Source organism: Bos javanicus, chromosome 1 (genome assembly GCF_032452875.1).
Source record: "Bos javanicus breed banteng chromosome 1, ARS-OSU_banteng_1.0, whole genome shotgun sequence".
NCBI lineage: Eukaryota > Metazoa > Chordata > Mammalia > Artiodactyla > Bovidae > Bos > Bos javanicus.
In genome coordinates this window covers 97,547,079-97,571,513 of record NC_083868.1, presented here as the reverse complement: position 1 = coordinate 97,571,513, position 24,435 = coordinate 97,547,079, and the positions used below count along the sequence as shown (strand labels likewise).

The following is a 24,435-nucleotide window of genomic DNA, read 5'->3' as shown; positions in this document are numbered from 1 at the left end:
TCTGCACTATATGAACTAAAGAGTTTGCTAAACAAATGTGCAAAACAAGATCCAAGAGAAAGAGCATTATGTTAAAAGTGAAAGCAAATAATCTTTTCTTACAGTTTTTTTAAAATAAACTTAAAAAAAATAAATTTAGGGGAATTCCCTAGTAGTCCAGTAGTTAGAACTCTGTGCTCTCACTGCCAGGAGTCCTGGTTCAATGCCTGGTTGGGGAACTAAGATCCTGCAGCTGCGTGGTGTGGCCTAAATAAATAAATTTAACCTACATTTATTTCAAATAACTTGGAAATTTCAGTATCAAAAAGAAAAAAAAGAAACATTGATCAGCAATCTCACTCCCAAAGAACCACTGCAATTGAGGTCTGGGAGTGTTCCCTATTATTTTTCTATATCCTTTTCCTCTTCAGTTAACATTATGAGCATCTTTACCATTTCATTAGATAATCTCTGAAAATTTTTAACAGCATAATTGTACTTAAGAAATCTTTCACTTACTAAGCATAAAATAATAAGGACCTACTGTATAGCACAGGGAAATATATTCAGTCTTGTAGTAACCTATAATGGAAAAGAATCTGCAAAAGAACATACATATATATTCTGTATGACTAAATCACTGTGCTGTATACCTGAAACTAACAGTATTGTAAATCAACTATACTCCAACTTAAAAACAATTTTTAAAGAAATCTTTCACTTATTTTAGGACATGTATTTATATATTTCATGAAATACTTTACATATACATGAAATACTTTATTTCATGTATTAAATAATACTTTTAGCACAGTATTTCCCAAACTGTGTTCTGTGGAATACTAATCTACTGCATGATCAAAGATATTCTAAATAGAATGGGGTTTATTGTAAAATAAATTTGAGAAATGATGAGTTAAACAACGCTAAACAGATTCCTATCTACAGTAATTCTCGGGACATTTAAAACTCTCAGGTACACAAGGACTCCTCAAGTTGTTGAGCCCGGAGGGGAAGGAGGATAAAAATGCTCCTAGTCGGAGAAGGCAATGGCACCCCACTCCAGTACTCTTGCTTGGAAAATCCCTTGGACGGAGGAGCCTGTTAGGCTGCAATCCATGGGGTCGCTAAGAGTCGGACACGACTGAGCGACTTCACTTTCACTTTTCACTTTCATGCACTGGAGAAGGAAATGACAGCCCACTCCAGTGTTCTTGCCTGGAGAATCCCAGGGACGGGGGAGCCTGGTGGACTGCTGTCTATGGGGTCGCACAGAGTCGGACACGACTGAAGTGACTTAGCATAGCATAGCATAGACTTAGGACTTAGGAGACTGTGGTTCACATGGAATACAATCCAAAAAACGCTCCTTTAGCATCCTCAACAGAAAATAAAACAAGTAGACCTCAAATGAATTTACTTGTTGGAACTGGGCTCCCACTGGGTTTCTTCCCTCTCCTCTGGCTCCTAACCTTCCTTGGTATTAAAAATGTTAAAATCTCAGAAATGGAGACCCAATTGAAACAGAGGTAATTATCTGGTGTTTGTTAAAAATGTAATCCAGGAGACACAGATCCAAGAAGCACTTGAACTGTATTCCAACAGACTATAGAATGGTGGCGATTTACAAAGGCAAAAAACCCAGGAAGTTACATAAATGGTTCATCAAGAATTGGGATTGGGGTTTGAGCTGGCAAGAAATGAGGTTGCTTGTTAAGCAAGGAATGGCTGGGAGTCTGAAATGATTACAAAGTTGCAATGGTGGGAAGAAATTTGAAACTAAGGGTGTAGCTAGCAGCTCCTATTTGGAGAATAGCTCGTAGTGTCCTTGAGTCTGACACTGTGCTGTATAGACCCAATGGACTGTAGCCCGCTAGGCTCCTCTGTCTATGGGATTTTCCAGGCAAGAATACTGGAGTGGGTTGCCATTCCCTTCTCCAGGGGATCTTCCCTACCCAGGGATTGAACCCATGTCACCCACATTGCAGGTGGATTCTTTGTCGTCTCAGCCACCAGGGAAGCCCAAGAAAACTGGAGTGGGTAGCCTATTCTTTCTCTAGGGGACCTTCCCGACCCAGGAATCGAACTGGGGTCTCCTGCATTGCAAGCAGATTCTTTACCAGCTGAGCTACGAGGGAAGCCAATTCAAGTTCTCAGTGATGAAAGGAATGCATCTGAAATCATATCCACAACAGCCACCCGGCTCCATTTTTTATGCCTGAACCACAGTTATTCCATTTTGATTTTTAAATAATTTTAAATATGTCATCAAAGAGAAGAGAGGGTTGCCTTGAGAATTTCTCAGGTTCATTGCCTGCCCTCAGCTGGCAGAACCATATCCAGGACATGCAAACAGATGTAGACCTACAAGTCATGTTTATGTGAAGGCATGAAGGAATCTTATATTACAGGCTAAACAAAGCCAAAGAATATGTATATTTAACTATCTGGACATGGATTTAAAGTATTTTTGAGCATCAGCTATATTTTTCTGCTACTCTTTTATTTAAAATTCACCCAAGTATTGTATGTCAGGATTCTATGGCACCAACAGTTTATTTCCTATACTGTATTCATATTAGGAGAAAATAATAAACTGGTTTTCAAATGGTAAAAAAACCTAGGAATAACAATTCTACAAGAAAATGTCAAGAATTTAACCTAGATTCATTTTTAATCCACATCTGACTCGAATTCCAAATAATTTTTACCTAATATCCCGTTTAAAAATTACTAGATAAGGACTTATTTTGGAGGTGGTTATCCTCTTCTATGGTGGCTCAGAGGGTAAAGCCTCTTCCTGCAATGCAGGAGACCTAGGTTCGATCCCTGGGTCGGGAAGATCCCCTGGAGCAGGAAAGGACAACCCACTCTGGTACTCTTGCCTAGAAAATCCCATGGATGGAAAAGCCTGGTAGGCTACAGTCCATAGGGTTACAAAGAGTCGGACACGACTAACCGACTTCAGTTTCACTTTAACCTTCACCCTCTTCTATTGGAACAGTCAAGTGCTGGGAGATTGAGGACTGAGGGTCAGTCAGACTTTGGTGCTAATCCGGACAGGCTGTGTGATGTCAAACAACTTTCCATGTTTCCATGGAATTCTCCAGGCAAGAATGCTTAACATGCTACCAGATAATTCACGGGTGCAGAAATACTTAAAACCGTGCAGGCGTGAACGTGCAAAGAGTGGTCTCCAGAGCCTCTGGCCCACCTGGGCCCTGCTCTCTGGAGACTTCATAAAAAGGGGCCCAAGTAGTGCATGGAGACAGAAGAGAGCGACACACACACTTGAATTCAGGACAACCCACCGCGAGAACCGCGCACCCACCGCGGGAGCTTGGGGCTGCCCTCTCGCCCACGTTTGGGGGCGCCCCGAAGTTCCGGGCTCAGTTAGGGTTCCTAGGGGCCCTCTCCCGCCGGGCAACCTCTGGCCCAAAGTCTACTTGGAGGACTCGGCCTGGCCATAACGCCCCTCGCGCGTTTCCTCCCGGCCAGGCTGGCGCCGAAGGGACCCCCTGTTTCTTACCGCTATCGTCCGCCGCAGCCCAGGCCGGCGTCGGGGTCCTAGAGGGAGCGGGAAGTGGGGACCCGGACGCCGGCCCCGGCTGCTTCTGGCTGAGCTCCATGCTCCCTACATCCGGCCGGCAGCGGCGGCGTTGTCATGACGACCACGCGCGTGCTCCAGCTCCGTCCGCCGCAGCCGAAGAGCTGCAAGCGGTGTGGCCCCACCTCGTGACCCCGAGCGCCTATGCTGCGCAAACCTCTGTCATTACCCTCTCGGTCCCAGAGGCCTGGTTGGGCAGGTAGTGACCGCCGATGCTGTGGAGGCTCCTTGTTCACCATCTGGGTCCTGGTCCCTTGCCGTGGATTAAAGACACACGGAGGCAGGGCATCCTGGTTCTTCTGCAGAGAGAAGTTCTCCAGGTTTAGGGGGCATGACTGATGAACTAAGGGCCGGGGATACAAAGATGATTATGACACAGTCCGCTCCCCAAGTTGTGCTCATACCTGCAGAGGGTAGGTGCAAAAGCTGAGTTGCCCACCACAGCTAGGATGGACGGAGGTAAGGGAACTTAAAGGGGCTAGTTGATCTGTCTTGTGGAGGGGCCGGGCCATCAGGGAGGGCTTCTTGGAGAAGGTGTCGTCCTGACCCGTCCAGGTGAACTTGCCAGAGGGCGGAACTGCTTTTGTGCGTTTTGGAGATGAGCAGGTACTTGCTGCTGCTTCTAAGTCACGTCAGTCGTGTCCGACTCTGTGCGACCCTATAGACGGCGGCCCACCAGGTTCCCGTCCCTGGGATTCTCCAGGCAAGCATACTGGAGTGGGTTTCCATTTCCTTCTCCACTGCATTAAAGTGAAAAGTAAAAGTGAAATTGCTCAGTCGTGTCCGACCCTTCGCGACCTCATGTACTGTAGCCTACCAGGCTCCTCCATCTATCGATTTCCCAGGCAAGAGTACTGGAGTGGCAGGTACTTAGGGCTGCCCAGATGAACAGACTGGGTGTGTTTTAGAGGCGAAATCAGTCAGACCGGATCCACGTGGAGTCCTGTGCATCCTCTGAGAAGCACAGCTGTTACGGGGCAGGGAGTTCTCAGATTGAGAACAGCTGATGGAGGGTGGATTTGGTAGCGCTAGTAGTTTAAAAAAATAAAAATAACCCGCCTGCCAATGCAGGAAACATAAGAGAGGCGGGTTTGATCCTTGGGTCGGAAGATCCCCTGGAAAAGGAAATGACAACCCACTCTAGTATTCTGGCCTGGAGAATCCCATAGACAGAGAAGCCTAACGGGCTACGGTCCATAAAGTTGCACAGAGCCGGACACGACTGAAGTGACTTCGCACACGCAGGGGAGAAGAGGTCTGAAACATCTCAGGAGTTTGAGGAGTGAGGAGACAGAACCCAGCGTTAATTACCAGGTAAATGGGTCAGGATTTGGTACGTGGGCCTGGGGGAGAGGAGACAAGGAAGGAAGAAAGGAAGGCCTTCTGTCTGGGGTTGCCACAGGTCAAAGAGAAGGAAGTGAAAGGGCCTTGCAGACGACTCTGGAGCCAGAGACTCCTTGTCTGAAAAATGTTCAAGGAAGATCCTCAAGGTAAAAACAGGTCATTTATGAAGTTTATTATTTTCCAAGGTGAAAAAGAAAATATCTGAGTCCTCTGTCCCTCCCACTACCCAGCCAGGCATTTCCAGACCGTGCTCCACTGCTGAGAAATTGTGCTAGGCAAGGTAGACGTCTCTTGAAACACTTTGTAACCCACAGATTTTAAGCACCACTGCAAGTAGTTCTTCAGATTAAACATGATGGTAGAAAAGACAAGTATGTTTTCATTTACCCCATGTGCTACCAGCCAAGTTGAAAGGTAGCCTGAAATCCTGAGATGTGAATGTAGGTACCATTCGGCACACTCCCTTCCCTGTGCTGTTGCTGCGTAGTCGCCAAGTCGTGTCTGACTTTTTGTGACCCCATGGAATGTAGCCTGCCAGGCTCCTCTGTCCACGGCAAGAATGTCGGAGCAGGTCGCCATTTCCTTCTCCAGGGGATCTACCCAACCCAGGGATAGAACCTGCATCTTGTGTCTCCTGCATTGGCAGGTGTCTTCTTTACTACTAGTGACACCTGGGAAGGCCCTCGAAGAGTAATTCCACTCATAAACTTCTCAGTAATATACTGGGTTGTAAAAGTACATCCAGAAAGCAATCCCTAGTTAAAAATAGCCAATAAAGAATCAATCTTCCCTATTCTTATTTACTGGCAGCTGTTGTAAATCCTGGCTTTATAACTTCCTTTTATTAAGTCCACTAAAAATGCACATACAGTGCAATTCCTTCGATAGCTCAGTTGGTAGAGCGGAGGACTGTAGTGTGAAGTTTCTCAGGCATCCTTAGGTCGCTGGTTCGAATCCGGCTCGAAGGAATTGACATTTTGGACTTCCCTGATGGCTCAGAAGGTAAACAATCTGCCTGCAATGCAGGAGACCTGGGTTTGATCCCTGGGTTGGGAAGATCCACTAGAGAAGGGAATGGCAACCCACTCCAGTATTCTTGCCTAGAGAATTCCATGGACAGAGGAACCTGGTGGGCTACACTCCATGAAGTCACAAAGAGTCAGACATGACTGAGCAACTGACAATAATGCATATACAATATAAACAGCTTTCATAGGGCTATCAACTTGATTCCAAACACAAGTGGGATATGATTCATGTGAGCTAATACACACACAGAGACCTTCTAGGCAGGTCTCATCATGGAACAGGATGAATGTTAAGAGAAATAAGTTCTTTTATCTGTCTGGAAGCCCAGACATACTTGTGCTGCTGCTGCTGCTAAGTCACTTCAGTCGTGTCTAACCTTAATTAGAGTGGCCAGTGCACACAGATTTTCCCCAGATAACTCTGTTGGAAGACTGAAAAAGAAAAATCAAGCCTGAACCTTTACATCCAAGAAGATTTTAATTAAAACCAGGTTTCTGGAGAACAAATGATGTTAAAAACCCAGGTGAGGAAGTGACTGAGGGTCAGTCAAATGCTCTGCTCCTTCTCCCACTTCCTACTGTGTCTTGAGAAGAGCCTTTCGGTGGTTCTTTACTTGTGAAACAGGGATTGTAATAGTACCTCCTTCTTAGAGTTCTTGTGAGGATTAAATAGGTTAAGTAAAACCTAGAACAAGTAACTGTCCTTGGTATTCTCTATTTCTCTTTTATTTATAATTTCTTATTCTTATTTATATTATCACCTCAGTCTGAATACTGTCGATTGCCTAAAAGCCATCAGCATTGTCAGTCATTTGTATTTAGGAAATGAGATTTTATCCTGCAGGACTCTACACTGTTAGATAAAGACAAAAATGTTAGAGACAACTAGTCCTAGACATAATTTAATCCATGATACATCATCTCTCTTTTTTGGCCATGTGGCTTGTGGGATTCCCTGACTGGGGGATCAAACCCTAACAGGGGATCAAACCCAGGCCCATGGCACTGAAAGCAAGTAGTCCTATAACCACTGGACCACCAGGGAATTCCCCATCTTTTTCTTTCTTTAAATAACAGCCACACCACCTCATAACTCTTTGGGGGGCTGCTGCTGCTGCTAAGTCACTTCAGTCGTGTCTGACTCTGTGCGACCCCATAGACGGCAGCCCGCCAGGCTCCCCTGTCCCTGGGATTCTCCAGGCAAGCACTGGAGTGGGTTGCCATGTCCTTCTCCAATGCATGAAAGTGAAAAGTGAAAGTGAAGTCGCTCAGTCGTGTCCAACTCCTAGCGACACGATGGACTGCAGCCTACCAGGCTCCTCCGTCCATGGGATTTTCCAGGCAAGAGTACTGGAGTGGGGTGTCATTGCCTTCTTTGTTTGGGGTGCTAGGTATATAGAAACAAGGATCTGAATCACACACTGCTGTGCTGCAAGGAGCAAAAACATTAAGTGTGGGGCTGGGAATTCACCCCTCTCCATCTTGACTGGGCCTCTATGCTGGATGGGAGGTCTAGTCCTCCAGCAGAAAAGACCCCACCCTAGAAGGCAAGTCAGAGATGCCACAGTCAGCCCAGCCACCATCATGTCATAGTCCTTCCTGCCTTCCCCCTTAGGCTGTGCGTGTGTATGTGTGGGCATGTATTCATAACCAAGGGCTTGGTTTGGTTTAGTCACTAAGTCCTGTCTACTTCTTTTGCAACCCTGCGGACCTATTGTTACCAAGCCAGGTTCATTTGCCTGAGAACAAAGCAAGGCAAACAATGAGAGGTGGAGGTTTGCAGCAAAAAATGGGTTTATCATGAATCAGTCAAGCGAGGAGAAAGAACAAATCACAAATCCACCTCCCCAAAGACAAGGGGATATTTATGAGATATTTATGAGACAAAGAAGCAGGGTGGCCTGAGGTATGGGGAGCATGGGGAAAGGTGATTGTAGATTTTAAAAAGTGAGATAATTGTCCTTCTGTGCAGGCACAACTAAGCTATCCGCTGCCTCCTGGGATACATGCTCAGAATTTGGTGGCATTAGCTCACTCTGGGGGTAGAGTTCTCGAGCTTCTAATGGCAAATGGTCACCGATCAAACACGCATACCCAGGTACATGGTCAGTACTGCCAACCAGTCTTAACTGGCTGGGGTGCCAACTGGTCAACAGCTGACTCCAAGTTCCTGAAAAACAAACTGGGCAAACATATCAAGACTCTTAGTGAGAGATACAATCCACAGTGATGGTGAAGGGTCTGTTAAAATTGTTTAGGCTACACAATGCTTTTTGTTAAAAACAAAAACAAAGTGAGCTTGGTCGGTGAAAACAGGTTAGTTTTTTATTTATTAAGCAAGTTATAGTTTAATGGATCTAACTGATAACTGCCCTTGGTTTCACAGATTCTAATCCATCATGCCAACTCACACATCGCTGTTACCTATGCCTATAGAAGGCTTGATCATCCACCTGCCAGTCCTAAAACTTAAAAGTTCTACCAGGCACGAAAGTGCCCACTGGTCTCTCCTTATTTAGAAGGGCAGTTCATCTCTTGAATTTAATTCTATTGGCCTTTACATCTACAACTTTATGCCGGATTTAAGGGAAAATGCAGTTTTTGTTTTGTTTTTTGGCTGCATGGCTTGCAAGATATCAGTTCCCCACCCAGGAATTGGACCCGGATCACGGCAGTGAAAGCCTGGAATTCTCTCCCCTAGACCACCAGGGAACTCCCCCAAATGCAATATTTTAAAATGCTATTTTTTCCTAGTGTTTTCTCAGTGTTTATGGTAAGAGCAATGATCTTTTGCAGCCTTCTATACCTCCAACCTGAAAATAGAATCAAAATAGGCACTTCTAAAAACTGAAATTAGACAAGCCAGACAATTTTTTTTATTAATATGAGTCAACCTAGGTTAGGAGAAAGAGGAATCTACACTTCGATTTACCTTCCAACATGAAACACAAAAACCTACATTTTATGTTGTGTCACAGTGAGCACTAAATTTAATCAACTAGATTTTAATTTGTTTCTCTTAAGGATACTAAATCTGGTGACAGGTAAAACTCATACATTTTTCTTTCTTTTCACAGTATTTCAGATTTTGAATATTTGAACTTTCCATCAGAATAATGTCAAGTGACAGCGAAAAATATGAACATTCGTCTAGAATTCAGCAGAAAAGTGATCCACAGCAGGTCTCTGATAGGATATTTTTCATTGACGCTTCGAATCAGAGCTTGCTTACTATTCCAGAAGACATTTTAGCATTAAGAGAATTAGAGGAAGTGCATTTGGAAAACAACCTGATTGCAGAAATCCCCGAGGATATTCAGCATTTAAGGAAGATCAGGGTTCTCTACCTGAACAAGAACGAGCTGAAGAATCTATGCCCGGAGATGGGAAGGCTGAGCAACCTAGAGGGCCTGGACCTGAGCGACAACCCGCTAGAAGCCTCGTCCCTGCCGGTGCTTAGCGGCATCCGCCAGCTCCGCGAGCTCCGCCTCTACCGCACCGACCTAGCGGACATCCCCGTCGTCATCTGCAAACTCCTTCACCATCTCGAGCTGCTCGGACTGGCCGGAAACCACCTGAAATCTCTGCCCAAGGAAATAGTGAACCAGACCAAACTGAGGGAGATCCACCTGAAGCATAACCAATTTGCAGCGTTCCCTCTGGAGCTGTGTGATCTCTACAACCTGGAGATCATCGACCTGGATAAGAACAAGCTCACGGTCATCCCGGAAGAGATTGGGAACCTGACGAAGCTGAAGAAGTTCTACGTGTCCTACAACAGCCTGGCTGTTCTCCCGGAGTCGCTGGGCCGGTGCACCAGGCTGTCGGTGTTGGACGTCTCTTACAACCGCCTCCACGCCCTCCCGCACACCCTGGGCGAGCTGTCGCAGATGACGGAGGTGGGGCTGAGTGGGAACCACCTGGAAAAGATCCCGCGCCTCCTCTGCAGGTGGACCTCGCTCTTCCTGCTCTACCTGCATAACACCGGCCTGCGGGTGCTGCGCCGCTCCTTCCGGCGCCTGGTTAACCTGCAATTTCTCGACCTCAGCCAGAACTTTCTGGAACATTGTCCGTTGCAGATCTGTTCGCTAAAGAACCTGGAAGTCTTGGCCCTGGACGATAATAAAATATGCCAGGTACTGATTCCTTTCCTGGCTGTCACTATGCTGCCTGGCCCTACATTGGTGTGGTTCCGTGTCTAAACATCAGAAAATTCGAGCTGAGTTTATGAGTGAAAATCGGGATTGACAGATCTCTCCAACAAGGTCATCATGTTACTTTTCCCGCCTGAATAGCAGTAGTAATCATAATGGTAGCTGATGTTTATTTGCAGTATGTAGGTGCCAGTCACTGGGCTAAATGTTTTTTGTGTATTATCACATTTAATCCTCACAATGACTTTTTAAAAATTTAAATAGTCTTTCTTTTTTAGGATAGTTTCAGATTTATAGTAAAATTGAGAACATATTTCAGAGAACTTTCATATATCCCACACTGAGATTCCCCAACAATTAACATCTTAGATTACTATGGTACATTTGTTACAATTAATAAACCAATATTGATACACTTTTATTCACTGAAGTCCATAATTTATCCATGTTTCCTTAGTTTTGATCTAATCTTTCTCCGTTCAGGATCCCATCCAGGTTTCTACATTACGTTTAGTTTTTGCACCTCCTTAGCTCTTCTTGGCTATGAGAGTTTTTCAGGCTTTCCTTGTATCTGATGACCTTGCCAGTACATCTCAAAACTGTAGGATTTGAGGATGTAGGATGCCCCCACTATTGGAATTTGTTTGATTTTTTTCTCATAAGACTGGAGTTATTGGTTATTGGGAGGAAATTAATTTATACATTTGTAATACAGTTATATTGTCTTGTTACACTCTGCTTTCCTTCCTGAGATCTTCTGACTTCCTGCATGATTTTTTTCTTAAATTGCATACATTACTCACAATGATTTTCTGATGTGAGTGATATTATCCTCAATGATATAGGAGGAGAGTGAGGCATGGGGCTTTTAATGTGTCAAGGCCACACACCTGTACGTGATAGAGTCAGAATACCAATCCATAGCATTGGACCGCAGGGTTCATCTTCCAGAGTTCTGACACATGCAACCTTAGGCCCTAATGTTCCAAAATCAGATATCTGCAAAACCAGATCAGTCCCCAGAGAAGCTCTCCCATATGTGTGCAGGGTGGTGTGTTCAGACATTCATCATAGTATTGTTGATAATCATGGCTTATGGGCAATAATGTGAATGTCAGTTGGGAGAGGAATTTGCAAGTAAATTGTGATATATTTATAAAATGGAATACTATACAATAATTTAAGTGAACTGGAGCTATATGTGCCAATGTGGATAGATCTCAAAACTGTGATGTTTATTAAAAGTAAAACACCTAATTACAGAATATTATGCCACATAGAAATCTTTAATCACACAAAACTACATACACAACATATAAAACATATTTTATGTCCCCTGCATTGCAAGGAAGATTCTTAACCTATGGACCACCAGGAAAGCCCCTTATTGTTTTTTAATATTTGAAAATTTGAAAGAACAGAGTTCTGTTAAAAGCAAAAGACTATTCTGGAGAGAAAGAACAGAAGGTTTAGAAACCAACAACGCTAACCAAATATCATGTCTGTTTTTCCTGGTTGTGAACAACACTCTTAATGTGTATCTCATACATTATAAAAGTCGTAGCTTTAAAGTTGTTTTTTGTGTGTTTTTTTTGAATCTTTTACTTGATTTTCAACTTTTAGAACTTTGGGATTTTTTGTTTTGTTTTCCTCATTGTTAGAGAGTTTCAAAACTGGAAGTAAACATTTTGATGCTGACTTTAAGATTTAGGAAGAGGATCTAGTACTTAATTTCGACTTATTATAGGTAGCAACCCATCTTGGAGGATTTTAGAGGTTCTACGAGAAGGCCTCTGCCCATCCCCAACTCTTCTGCTGCCGATGTAAGAATTCCTGTTACAGTGAGCAAAGTCTGTCATTCCATAGTGGGAGTGAAAGTATCAGAATAGAAAGTGCCCTTGGGAAGTATAACACAGTTCACTTAAATCCTATTGAGTCATGAATGATACCTAATCCTCTCCTGTGACTTTTTAAGAGGTCAGGGTGGAGGAGAGAATCACACACAGATGTGTGTATGTGATTAGCAAAGATTCAGTTCAGTTCAGTCGCTCAGTCGTGTCCGACTCTTTGCAACCCCATGAACCGCAGCATGCCAGGCCTCCCTGTCCATCACCAAAGATTTCAGTTCAGTTCAGTCTCTCAGTCGTGTCTGACTCTTTGCGACCCCAGGAATCGCAGCACGACAGGCCTCCCTGTCCATCACCAACTCCCGGAGTTCACTCAGACTCACGTCCATTAAGTCAGTGATGCCATCCAGCCATCTCATCCTCTGTCATCCCCTTCTTCTCCTGCCCCCAATCCCTCCCAGCATCAGAGCCTTTTCCAATGAGTCAACTCTTCGCATGAGGTGGCCAAAGTACTGGAGTTTCAGCTTTAGCATCATTCCCTCCAAAGAAATCCCAGGGCTGATCTCCTTCAGAATGGACTGGTTGGATCTCCTTGCAGTCCAAGGGACTCTCAAGAGTCTTCTCCAACACCACAGTTCAAAGATTAGCCTCATCCAATACCAAGCTTTACTGCAAGTCAGACTGCACTGAAACGTGGATATGTTCAGTGTTACTATGTTGAACATGGAAATTTCCATGTACCAGCATTTATGATTCTTCAGTTCTTATGATGGTATTACTGTGTTTTTTGTCTTCCTTTCTAAATTTCCTATTATTCCAGTTCCTCTAGGAACCTCCCAATCATTTCTCTCTCTAATGACATGTGACCTTTAAGCCAGCTTCTTCTCTCTCTCTCTCCCACCAGCCTGGTAGGCTGTAGTCCATGAGGTCGCTAAGAGTCAGGCATGACTGAGCAACTTCACTTTCACTTTTCACTTTCTCTCTCCCACCCCAATTTACCGCATGGACTTTTGGCACTTGAAGCCTAGCCAGTAGCTTTTTCTTGCCTAGGTGGAGACAAAAATAGCTGACTTTTCATGTAAACCTACATGGATTTTATGTGTATGGTCCATTCCTATTGTTGACTGCAAAAGTGATGGACAACCTAAAAGTTGAGTACTGTGTTTTATTTGGTGGACAGAACTGAGGACTTAAGCCCAGAAAGCAGCCTCTCAGATAGCTCAGAGGGACTGCTCCACCGAGATAAGGGAGGAGCCAGGATATGTAGGACTTTTCACAACAAAGAACACGTAGTCAAAACTTCATATGATTTAACTGTTAATTAAAGAAATTAATTCACAAATTCTGACTTCCCTGGTAGTTTAGTGGCTAAGATCCTGTGCTCTCAATGCAGGGGCCCAGGTTCAATCCCTGATTGGGGAACTAGATCCCACATGCCACAACTAAGACCAGGTACAGTCAAGAAACAAAAACAAAACAAAAACATTCATCCCTAAAGAAAACCAAATTCTCAAGTTAATGAATTCAGTACTTTTCTATATATGGGAAGATGCAAGAGTCTGGGTTCATGGAAATCATGTATTTCAATGACTTCATTGAAATCATTCTTTTGATATGAGCCTTAGCTATCTAAGGCCAATATTCTGTTCTTCCCATCCTGAGTTCCCTCAGGGTTCATGGTCCAGTGGTTGCAGTGGCTCAATGGTTGCTACATCCTTTGTTTACTGATTTGGCAGGCAACACTTTACATGCACACAATTAAGGGAGAAAACTCAAGTTTCAGAATGGCTACGGCTCAGTTATACTGTCAGCAATAATTCTCACCTGATTCTCTGCAGGCTTTCTGTACATCCAAATTTATTTCTGCTATAATATGACTATGATGGTATTAATTATTGGCTCTTGAATATCTTGGGAAAAAAATCTTTAGATATTCAGTGGGCTTTTGAAAAAGTAATGCTAAACCCATGAGCTAAGAATATAGCAGTACGAATGAAATGACTGGGTTATAATGAAGTGGTTAGGTTGATAAATCTTTCCCTGTTATTTAGGACTGCACTAAATGCAGACACTTTGCATTGAAGGGATCTAAGGGCCTGATGAAGAATTTTGAAATAGCAAAGAAGGAAAGCTTAAACATCAGTTTCTCTGGACATTGACTTGTTCTGAGTTTTCTTTTTCTAGATGTAAATAAAACTGAAAATGTTTTATAACTTTTTAAGAAAATAAGCCCTCACCTTACATAACAAAGAGGAAAATGCCTTATGGTTTATTCCAAGTGTTTGAAACTTTTGCCTATAGGTCAAAAGAAAGCCTACTATGGGGATAATCTATTCACTAATTATTTACCTATTCCACCCATCTAGGGAGAGGTTGGGTTGAGCTGAACTCTACTAACCATTCTCATGAAAAATAGAATGGCAGGTTAGGGAATGGGTGGAAGGAAAGCCAAGGTTTAAGCAGGGACCTATGAGGAAAGGTTGCCCAGTGAAGAATCAAGCCAGGTAACAGAAGTGGTTCAAAATGAATTAAGTTATTAACATTCAAGAGTTGGGCCTTTTTTTCCTACAAGAAAATAGGCATCTACATAACTTATTCAGTAGGGTGATTGTGTCATGTATTTAAAGAATGAGATTTTCCATGTGGTTCCAGAGGTCCAGCAAGAGGTCAATAGGGGATGTATTAGTGACACAGATTTTGACAGGAGAAGGAAATTGAGTATGTAGAAGGAAATCCAAGTGGTCTTTATCCAATGATCTTTTCATCCCAGGAGGTAGTGTTTAAGTAAGAGCTGGATGGCTAGCTATGGAACATATCCAACCACCATAGAAGAGGGTAAGAACAGGGACCTTTTTAAGGCCTTCCAACTCTGAAAGTCTAGGAATCTGTGCAATGCCTGCCTAATACCAGGGCACATAGCCTTGAGATTCACTGCAGGGAAGAAGATATGATTATAATGGTCTTCATTGTTTCCTTCCAACTGGTATTTTAACTAAGGTTTCAAAATTGCTGACCTAAAGCCTTTTAGGATGGATATTACGTTACTAAATTGATCAGTGCCAATAACTGAATTAATTATGAATATTATAGTTGCAATAGTATACTAATAAGCTTTGTACTTTTTCTTTCAGTAGTGTCAAGCATTTGCTATACCATAGTTGAAAAATTTGCAATAACATAGGTTAAAAATTGCTCTAACTTTATCCAGAGCATGCAAGTAAAGAGCACAGAGGTTGGGGGAAAAGTAGAACTCCAGACTTTTGATCTACAAGTACAAATACCATAGATGCAAACATATGGGCCAACTTTGCATCTGCCGGAGACGCTAAATTTCTCCCTTTTTTAAAAAAAAAAAATCTTCCTCAAAACTAAAAGCCCAGTTTATTTTCTTACTTTTAAAAATAATCCTGATCTGAAACTTATCTTTTTGAAATATTTCCAGTTACCTTCAGACTTCGGTTCACTTTCAAAACTGAAGATTCTTGGACTAACGGGAAATCAGTTCTCTTCATTTCCAAAAGAGATCCTTTCTTTAGCGTCTTTAGAGAAATTATACATTGGCCAAGATGAGGGAGCCAAGCTTACCCATCTGCCAGAATGCATTAAGAGACTACAGGTAAGCCTCCCCAAATGAGCAGGCAAAGAAGTATATGCCCACTGATTCCTTGGCTGATATGAGAAAACATGGTTGTATTCTCACAGGTTGCATGTGGAATCATCTATACTAGATTTCTAGCTCCCAACAAGTCATTATTACACTTTGAGGCTTCCACTGTCTTCCTGAACAACCACAGGATCCACACTTGAACATTTTATTGTGACTGGTCTTGTATATGTCAGGGCATACTCATTCCTTCTGTGTGGTTTGGCATGTTTTATTTGCAAAATTGAGCCATATCACTCTCCAATTAATTTCCACTTTTAAAAAGTATTCTCTGAAAGTTGTACTACTTTGAAGTTAAAGTGTCATATAGATGATGTAGCCAGGAATCTGCATTTTGCATGAGTCTGATTCCCCTTCCTGCATGGTGGAAAGCATATCATGGTTTATTTACCTATTGCAACAGGTTCATGCTGAAGATGGGTCCACAGAACTATGCTAAACCCCAGAAGAGCAACATAACATTATTCAAAGTAGCTATACCAATGTGTTTTTATGTATGCATGCTTTAAAGCATGATTTTTTCATGTTCCTGGTGCTACACTTTTAATAATAATAAAGTAGGTGTAAGCCACTACATAGCTCTCAGCCATGGACTGAGTGATGACATACACAGCGCGGGTACTTCTCACCTGTTCCTAATTCTTGGTTTCTTTGCTCTGTGTTCACAGAACTCCTTTCATCAATTTGCTCCTTATACGTGTCATGCCACACTCTCCAGAATTTTAGGGTGAAATGCAAACATTAAATTTTTACCCAGTGAATCTGAAAATAGTCAACCTGTTCTCTGTACATTTTGGCTACTTCCGCATGGGCAATGCTGGATTGATAACTGAGGCAATTGCAGTTCTATAGCAACTGCCACAGATAATTAACTATTAAAAGGGAACAAATTATATTTGTATTTAAATGATCCGAATTGTTTTTCTGCATTAAGTTATAGTGAAACAAATAAACACTAGATTCCCATGTTCTCTTTTCCCTATATACCTGGAACCATGACTAATGGCTTAACTCAAGAATAATTATATTTTTTTTTGTTGATGATTCTTTAAATGTGTTTTCCCCTTAATCCTAATGAATAATATTCTCATTGAAAGAACATGGGAACTCATAGGTGATTCTAGTTACCATAATTCTTTTATTATGGTATGATAACATACTCTTCTGTTATTCAGAATCTTAAAGAGCTGTATATTGAGAACAATCATCTCGAATACCTGCCTGTATCCTTGGGATCAATGCCTAACTTGGAAATTCTTGATTGCCACTGCAATCTAATTAAGCAACTCCCAGATGCTATTTGCCAAGCACAAGGTGAGAAATCTTTGTAGATCTACAACCCAGTGGAGTTTGACTAGCATTTCCCATGATGGAAGGCATCCTTGTACTACTAAAGATCAGTCTGAATGTTGAGGAGACTTCTTTGGTGGCTCAGACGGTAAAAGCTTCTGCCTACAGTGCGGGAGACCTTGGTTCAATCCCTGGGTTGGAAAGATCCCCTGGAGAAGGAAATGGCTACCCACTCCAGTACTCCTGCCTGGAAAATCCCATGGACGGAGGAGCCTGGTAGGCTACAGTCCATGGGGTCACAAAGAGTCAGACATGACTGAGCAACTTCACTTTTCAATGTTGAGAGTTTAGACCTACCCCGTAATCTCCTTGCAGAGCTTCTTAGTTGGTGATATGGGGAAGGCGATGTACCTGATTGGTACAGCTGAAAGCCACACAAAGGCAGTTAGTTTACTGGGAATTGAAAAGAAAATATCAACTGCTTTGAAGATTGGCATTCATCCTCATAGCCATTATACTGTGAACCAAAACTTACTGAATACCTATTATCTGCCAGAATTTGGGCTTGGGGATCCTGTAGTAAATTTGCATTAGATCACTAAGTCACTTATGAGAGAAAGGAAAAGGATTGACCCAGAGTAATAATATTAGCAAGGCAGTTGGGGCTGAGGGGGGTGGACCTATTTGATTGCCATGAAAAATCATACATCATTCATATTTGAATATGCAAAGATTTTCCACTAGGCTAAACCACTCTGTGTTTGTAAAATAACAGGTTTTTGCTGAGATCCTCCTAGAACCAGATTTTAAAAAATGTTTATTTGCCATATTGTGCTGAATCTTCAGGTTTATAGATATATTTTAAAACTGTGACTATTTTTTAATGAAAAAAAGATGAAGGAATATGAGTGGATTCTGTTGCCTACTCATGGGCCATTCCAAGATTGGCAGCAGGACTTCCCTAGTGGTCTAGTGGTTAAGAATCCACCTATCGATGCAGGAGTCACGGTATCAATTCCTGGTCTGGGAAGATCCCACAAGCAAGTAGGCCCATGTACCACAACTACTGAAACCCAAGCTCCCTACAGCCAGTGCTCTGCAGCAAGAGAAGACACTGCAAAGAGAAGCCCACGCCCCACAGCTAGGGTGTAGCTCCCACTTGTTGCAACAAGAGCAAGCCTACATGCAGCAACCAAGACCCGGCGCAGTAAAAGATAAATTCAAAAAAAAGCATGGCCACAGGGTTGGATCTGCGACACTCCTTAGTCATCTCCTGATTCTGTCCTTAATCTCTGGAGGAATGGAACAGTCTCAACATTTTTTAGTATTTACTATTTTCCTGTCTCTAACACTTATTTACACTGACTTCAACAACTCTGAGTTGTTATAAAACATTAAATTTTTTTGTTACATGGTCTAACAGGACATACACATTTCAAAGTGTTTGGACTAAGCAATGTATGCTTTAATTTTGCTAGTTTTTAAGACATTATTTTTTAAAAATTAATTTCAGCTTTGAAAGAATTACGGTTCGAGGACAACTTGATCACTTATCTTCCAGAGAATTTGGATAGTCTAGTGAATCTAGAAGTTCTGACACTAACGGGCAACCCCATGGAAGAACCCCCAATGTCGGTGTGTGCCAAAGGCACTGAAGCTGTGTGGGAATACCTTAGAGAAAGGAGAAATATGAAAGAATTGGCAACAAAGGTAAAATAAGCAACGATTTTGAATAACATATTCACAGTTGCTCGGAGTAGGGTATTGCTAAACTTTACAGATTATCCTATAGGGCTGCTCTTTGCACATCTACATTTTGAGAATTGTGATTCTTACTTATTGAATATTTTTACATCCCCAGGCCTAAGCAAGAGATTTTTAAACAAAAATCCTAGCATGTTTTTGTCTTTCCTGTTCCTTTTCTCTTTGTCAGATAAGAAGCCAACAAACAGGCAAAAGAAACCAAAACTTCAAACCCCTAAATGATCTAAAACTGTTGGACTAATCACTGGAGTGAAAGGCTTATGTTAACTCAGTCAGATAAGCCTGAAAAGTTAAAAATGAAAGCACTGTGGAGCACAGGTCTAGAGGCCAGAGTTGTGCTCTGCCACCAACATAGCTTCAAAGGGTTAAGATCTTCATTGCCTACTAAGCCGGTGGAGACATAAGGATACCCCAGAGCCCAGGAATGTGTCCACTACAATCAGTATTCAGTATTCTCCATTCAGCTGGTCCAGGCCTGCATCATCTCACACCCAGATGACTGCATTAGTCCTCCAACTAGTGTCCCTTGTTACTTGCCTGCTTCCCCTACCATATGTATTCTTCCACTGAGCAGTCAGACCTACGCTGTTGAAACCTAGGTCAAATCTTGCTGTACTTTGCTGAAATCAACAACTCTCCATTTTACCCCGAATAAAAATTAGTCTTTGGTTTGTAAGACTCTTTATCAATGGCCCTCAATCAAATCAGACCTAACACCCTCCCTTCTCTAATAAATATTATGTGAAACTTCCCTTACTCTTTTTAAATTTGACTCATAGATAACATAAACTACCACAAACATAATTTTAATAAATCAAAATAATGCCCAAACTGTAATACAAAAGAAAAGTAGTTTGTATTGAAATATTAATTTTAGTATGTATATACTCAGGGATGACTACACTGGAAGAATGAAATTACTTAACCATTTTTAGGATACTTCCTAGAAGTATTTTGAACAATGTGCCCTCTTGCACATTTTAAAATTGATATTAGACCTTTTTGTGTCATTAAGTTTAGTCATTGCAAAGGATTTACTTTGATATCAGTAAACATCAATTTACAAAATATTTGAACAAACTCTTACTTGACATGCAAAAATTTTGTCATTTATTTTTCTTCTTGAACATGTATTTCCATTCTACTTTCCCTTTAGAATTGACCTTAATATGTGTGTGTGTGTGTGTGTGTGTATATATAATCTAAATAATTTACAGATCACCTTTCATATTTCTAGCTACAAAAGTTTTATGTAAATTAAACTTTTTTTCTATGATCATAGCATTTTAACATTCTGGATTGAGTCTTTGTGCAATTAGTAGTAGTATAAAATTGACCAAAACAATATAAAATCTGGTATAAATTTTGATATTCAATTATTTGATATATAGGATTTTTGGAAAGATTTTTTTTCACATAGTTTATATATTGTTGTTGTTCAATTACTAAGTTGTGTCCACCTCTTTGTGACCCCCTGGACTGCAGCAAGGCAGGCTTCCCTGTCCTTTATTATCTCCGAGGGCTTGCTCAAATTCATGTCCATTGAGTTGGTGAAGCTATCTAACTTTCTCATCTTCTGCTGTCCTCTTCTCCTTTCGCCTTCAGTCTTTCCCAGCATCTGGGTCTTTTCCAGTGAGTCAGTTCTTCACATCAGGTGGCCAAAGTATTGGAGCTTCAGCTTCAGCATCAGTCCTTCCAGTGAATATTCAGGGTTTATTTCCTTTAGGATTAACTGGTTTGATCTCCTTGCAGTCCAAAGGACTTTTAAGAGTTTATATGTCCTTGCATAAATATTACTTATTGCTAGAATGAAATAGGGTTTGGCATCAGTTCCATTCCTATTTTTTATTTTACAGAAGAAATGCTGAGAAAGCTTGTTCAAATTTATAAGTTGACAAGGAAAAGAATGGAAAAAATTTGTTTGCCTGTATTGTTTTGCTTTAAATGTCAGTGCTTCACACATCTCTGAATTCATTCCAGATATAGCCCCCAGAAATTAGATAGTAGGCTCTCAGCTGACCAATCAACTTCAATTTTCTTGAAGGCAAAGAGCTGGAAATCACCTCTCTTATAAAAGGATTGGTTATCCAGTCCTTAGAGCCAACATCAATACATCTGTTTTGAATTATCCCTTTTTCAGTGCCCCCAAGGTTTTTGGAGTCTTGGGCAACCCACCCTGGTCAGATTCAAATGGATGAGGGGCTGCCAAATGGGGAGTTGTGAAGGGGCAGTGGGACTCGAGGTGGGACTGGAAGGTCAGCAGTTGTGTTCCTTGTCAGACACATTTTAGGGAGGGGGACGGATGAGAGTTGAAGCTCTGGAAATGAGTTGCTTCTAACATATCCAAGCCTGAACAAGCTTGGAAAGTCTCTGTGGACCAAAGTAAGGGGCGCACAATTGAACTCTGTTGAATCTTAACACGCAAAAAGCCTTGTGAATTTCCAGAATCCCTCTCCTGGGCACTGCTGCTTCCCTGGAAAGTCATCACCTTAGCTGGTCTGCTGCTTTCAGGTTCCGTCTCATCCTTCCCATTTTCGCTCTACTTCAAGCCTCGTGCGTGCTTCTGCCTCTCTGTCCAGAGGTGCTTCCCCCCAGGTGTGGGCAAGACTGTGGCCCTCACTTAGTTCAGTCTCTTCAAATATCCATACACCTGTCCTCAAGCCCCCTTATATAAAACAGCATACCTCCACCCACCTCATTCATTCATTCATTCAACACAGTTACTGAGCTGCAACTATGTACCTGGCACCGTTCTAGGCGCTGGAAATACATTACTGAACAAAATGGGCAAATATTTCTGTCCTCTATTGCTTAAAGCCTGATGTGGTGAGAGTAAGAACATGAAGTGTAACACATAATATATGTTAGAAAGTGATTTCTAAGTGATGTTAGAAAGTGATTATGTTGTTTCTAACATAATCATATGTTAGAAAGTGATTAAGTGGTATTGGAAAAAAGTTCAAGCTAAGGAGAACTGAGGTTGCCAAAAGTTGTGTGTGTGTGTGTGTGTGTGAGTGTGTGTGTGTGTATTATAGGGATTTTATTTTATTTTATTTTTTGGTCAAAACATGTATTTAGATAGGAAAACCCTGGTAGGGTTCAGACTGCTCTTCCATTTCACTGGACTACCAAAGTAGCCACTTACTCTATTTAGTCTCCTTCCATCTGATCTTGCTCTGTTAGCTGCTGCTTCTTTTTATTTTTTTTTTATTTTTATTTTATATTGGGGCCTAGTTGATTAATAATGTGTTGATCTCAGGTCTACATCAAAGTGATTCAGTTATACATATACATGTGTTAATATCCTTTTTCAAATTCTTTTCCCATTTAGGTTGTTACGTAACACTGAGCAGAGTTCCCTGTGCTATACAGTAGGTCCTTGTTGATTATCCATTTTAAATATGCAGTGTGTACACGCCAATCCCAAACTTCCAATCTATCTCTCCCCACAACCCTTCCCCTCTGGTAACCATAAGTTTGTTTTCTAAGTCTGGGAATCTATTTCTGTTTTGTAAATAAGCTCATTTGTATCTTAAAAAAAAAAAAAAGAACTTTATAGAAGTTTCAGTTTAGTGAGATGGTCAGTGTAGGATTCTTTGGGAAATTGACTGTCTCAAGCAACTATTACAATATATTACAATAGATCATAGACTGGGTGGCTTGAACAACAGAAATATATTTTCTCACATTCTAGAGGCTTGAAGTCCAGGATCGTGGTGCCAGTGTGGTGAGAGCTTCCCTTCCTGCCTCACAGTTGCTGCCATTTCACTGCATCCTCCTATGACAGAGAGAGCAAGCTGTCTGTCTCTTTTTGTAAGAGCACTGATTCCATCATGAGAACCTCACCCTTACGAGCTTATCTAAACCTCATTACCTTACAAGGCCCCGTCTCCAAATACCAACACATTAGGGTTTAAAACTTCAACACATGAATTGGGGGGAACATAACTCAGTTCATAGCAATGACAATCAAGCAGGTTATTGAAGAAGTGGAGGCACGAACCATCTGAATATTAGGAAGAGTGTTCCAGGCAGAGAAAGCAGCAAAAGCCAAGGCCCTGAGCTGAGATGGTGCCTATGTGCATCTGAGCAGCGAAGAGGCCTGCATGGCTGGAGCGAGTGAGCAAGGGGAGAGTGAAGAGGTCCGGAGGGTGGGGAAAGATCGATAGGGCTTTGTAAGCAAATGCAAGGACTTGAATTTTGGGTTTTTGTTTGTGTTTTTAAGAAGTGGATTTATTTAGAGAGATACACATTCCAGGTGGTGCAGTGGTAAAGAATCCATCTGCCAATGCAGGAGACGCAAGAGACACAGGTTCAATCCCTGGGTTGGGAAGATCCCCTGGAGAAGAACACAGCAACCCACTCCAGTATTCCTGCCTGGAGAATCCCGTGGACAGAGGAGCCTCGTGGGCTACAGTCCGTGGGGTTGCAAAGAGCTGGACAGGACTGAACTGACTGAGCACACACGTATACACATTCCACAGACAAAATGCTGTTGGTCTCAAAAGGTGAAAAGGACCTTGGGAGGAACACTCCACAGAGAAAGCATGGGCTGTCTCAGAAGGCAAGAGACCAGGACTTGAGTTTTATTCTGAGAGAAATGGGGAGCCACTGGCAGGTATGAAGAGTCTACTAGAGAAGGGATGTTCCTGAGTGGATATTAGGAAAGAAGATCTCAAGAACAAGTGAGGGCTGTATAGCACAGGGGACTCTGCTCAGTATTATGTGGCAGCCTGGGTAGGGGGGCATTTAGGGGAGAATGGATATTTGTATTCGTTTGGCTGAATCCCTTCTTTGTTTACCTATAACTATCAAAATAGTAATTGGCTATACCCCAATATAAAATAAGTTCAATTAAAAAAAAAGAACAAGCGATGATTACCTGTAGGTAGGAGCACAGGTGGTCCCAGAACAAGAGAGAAGGCAGAATACAGGCACACCCATTCCCCTTGCTGTGCACTGTTATCTCCGTGGCACTTGTCACCATCTGTCAGATTATACAGTCATGTGTTTCTTGTTTATCGTCTTTTCCCCTCACTGGAATGTGAGCTCCACCGACTAAGTGATACTGATAATTCAACTGCTGTTTCCCTAGAACCATGCCTGGCATGTAAGAGCACCAAATACTTCAAAAAAAGTCTTTGCCTGGATGACTGGCCAACTGAAAAAGAGAGAAGATAAGGTTTAGAGTTCTAGCTATATTCCATTCTCCATATTTTGAAAATCACATATCGCATACCAGAACAAAGAGCTATAACCGTCCCCAGTCCATTGTGATGTGAGCTGATGCTGTTCTTATTTTCAGATTCAGGCTTGGTGGCGTGGAATGATGGTACGCAAAGGACTTGGGAGATTTGAAGAACTGCTAAAATTGCAAAAGAAGGGAAGGAATTCTCCAAAAGATAAGAAAGGAAAGAAAGATGTAAAAGGAAAACCTGTAAAGAAAAATAAATAATTCTATAAATGTACGAATTGAGGTAATGAAACCTGGTGGATTAAGAAGGCAAAATCTCTAGGAATTAGATGCCTATCATACAAAAATTACTCACAGAGTTACAGTTACATAGAAAAATAAAGATTCTTTTACTGAAATGTTTATGGATAAAATGCTTTGATGTCTGGGAATTGCTTCAGAATAATATCAGAGAGAGATAAGTGTAAATGATCCAAATGAACCAATATGTGTGCTTAGTCACTCAGTCATGTCTGACTCTTTACGACCCCATGGACTGTAGCCCACCAAGCTCCTCTGTCCGTG

The 24,435-nt window shown here is 42.0% G+C and overlaps 2 protein-coding genes and 1 non-coding gene across 6 annotated transcripts in view; 2 read left to right on the top strand and 1 right to left on the bottom strand.

Moving 5' to 3' along the window:
• The window catches only part of LRRC34 (leucine rich repeat containing 34), an 18,497-nt gene extending 14,647 nt beyond the window's left edge, over positions 1-3,850 (bottom strand). The window contains exon 1 of the mRNA XM_061416490.1: positions 3,756-3,850. The gene's annotated coding sequence lies outside the window, so the exon portion shown is untranslated. The remainder of the gene's footprint in view (positions 1-3,755) is intronic.
• On the top strand, positions 3,850-24,435 carry LRRIQ4 (leucine rich repeats and IQ motif containing 4). Of its 4 annotated transcripts, none has more exons than XM_061416442.1 (7): positions 3,850-4,192; positions 4,832-4,900; positions 9,036-10,094; positions 15,402-15,575; positions 16,799-16,937; positions 18,427-18,623; positions 23,983-24,435. In XM_061416442.1, exons 3-7 carry the CDS (start codon positions 9,075-9,077, stop codon positions 24,130-24,132), a joined length of 1,680 nt encoding a protein of 559 aa, XP_061272426.1. In that variant the 5' UTR covers positions 3,850-4,192; positions 4,832-4,900; positions 9,036-9,074; the 3' UTR covers positions 24,133-24,435. The 4 variants fall into 4 exon arrangements, with proteins under 4 accessions (XP_061272426.1, XP_061272417.1, XP_061272443.1 ...); XM_061416433.1 differs by having other exon boundaries at positions 4,832-5,076; XM_061416459.1 differs by lacking the exon at positions 3,850-4,192 and having other exon boundaries at positions 4,216-5,076.
• On the top strand, positions 5,809-5,898 carry TRNAY-GUA (transfer RNA tyrosine (anticodon GUA)). Its single transcript is given in 2 exon segments — positions 5,809-5,845; positions 5,863-5,898. It is a non-coding gene; the product is annotated as a tRNA-Tyr (tRNA).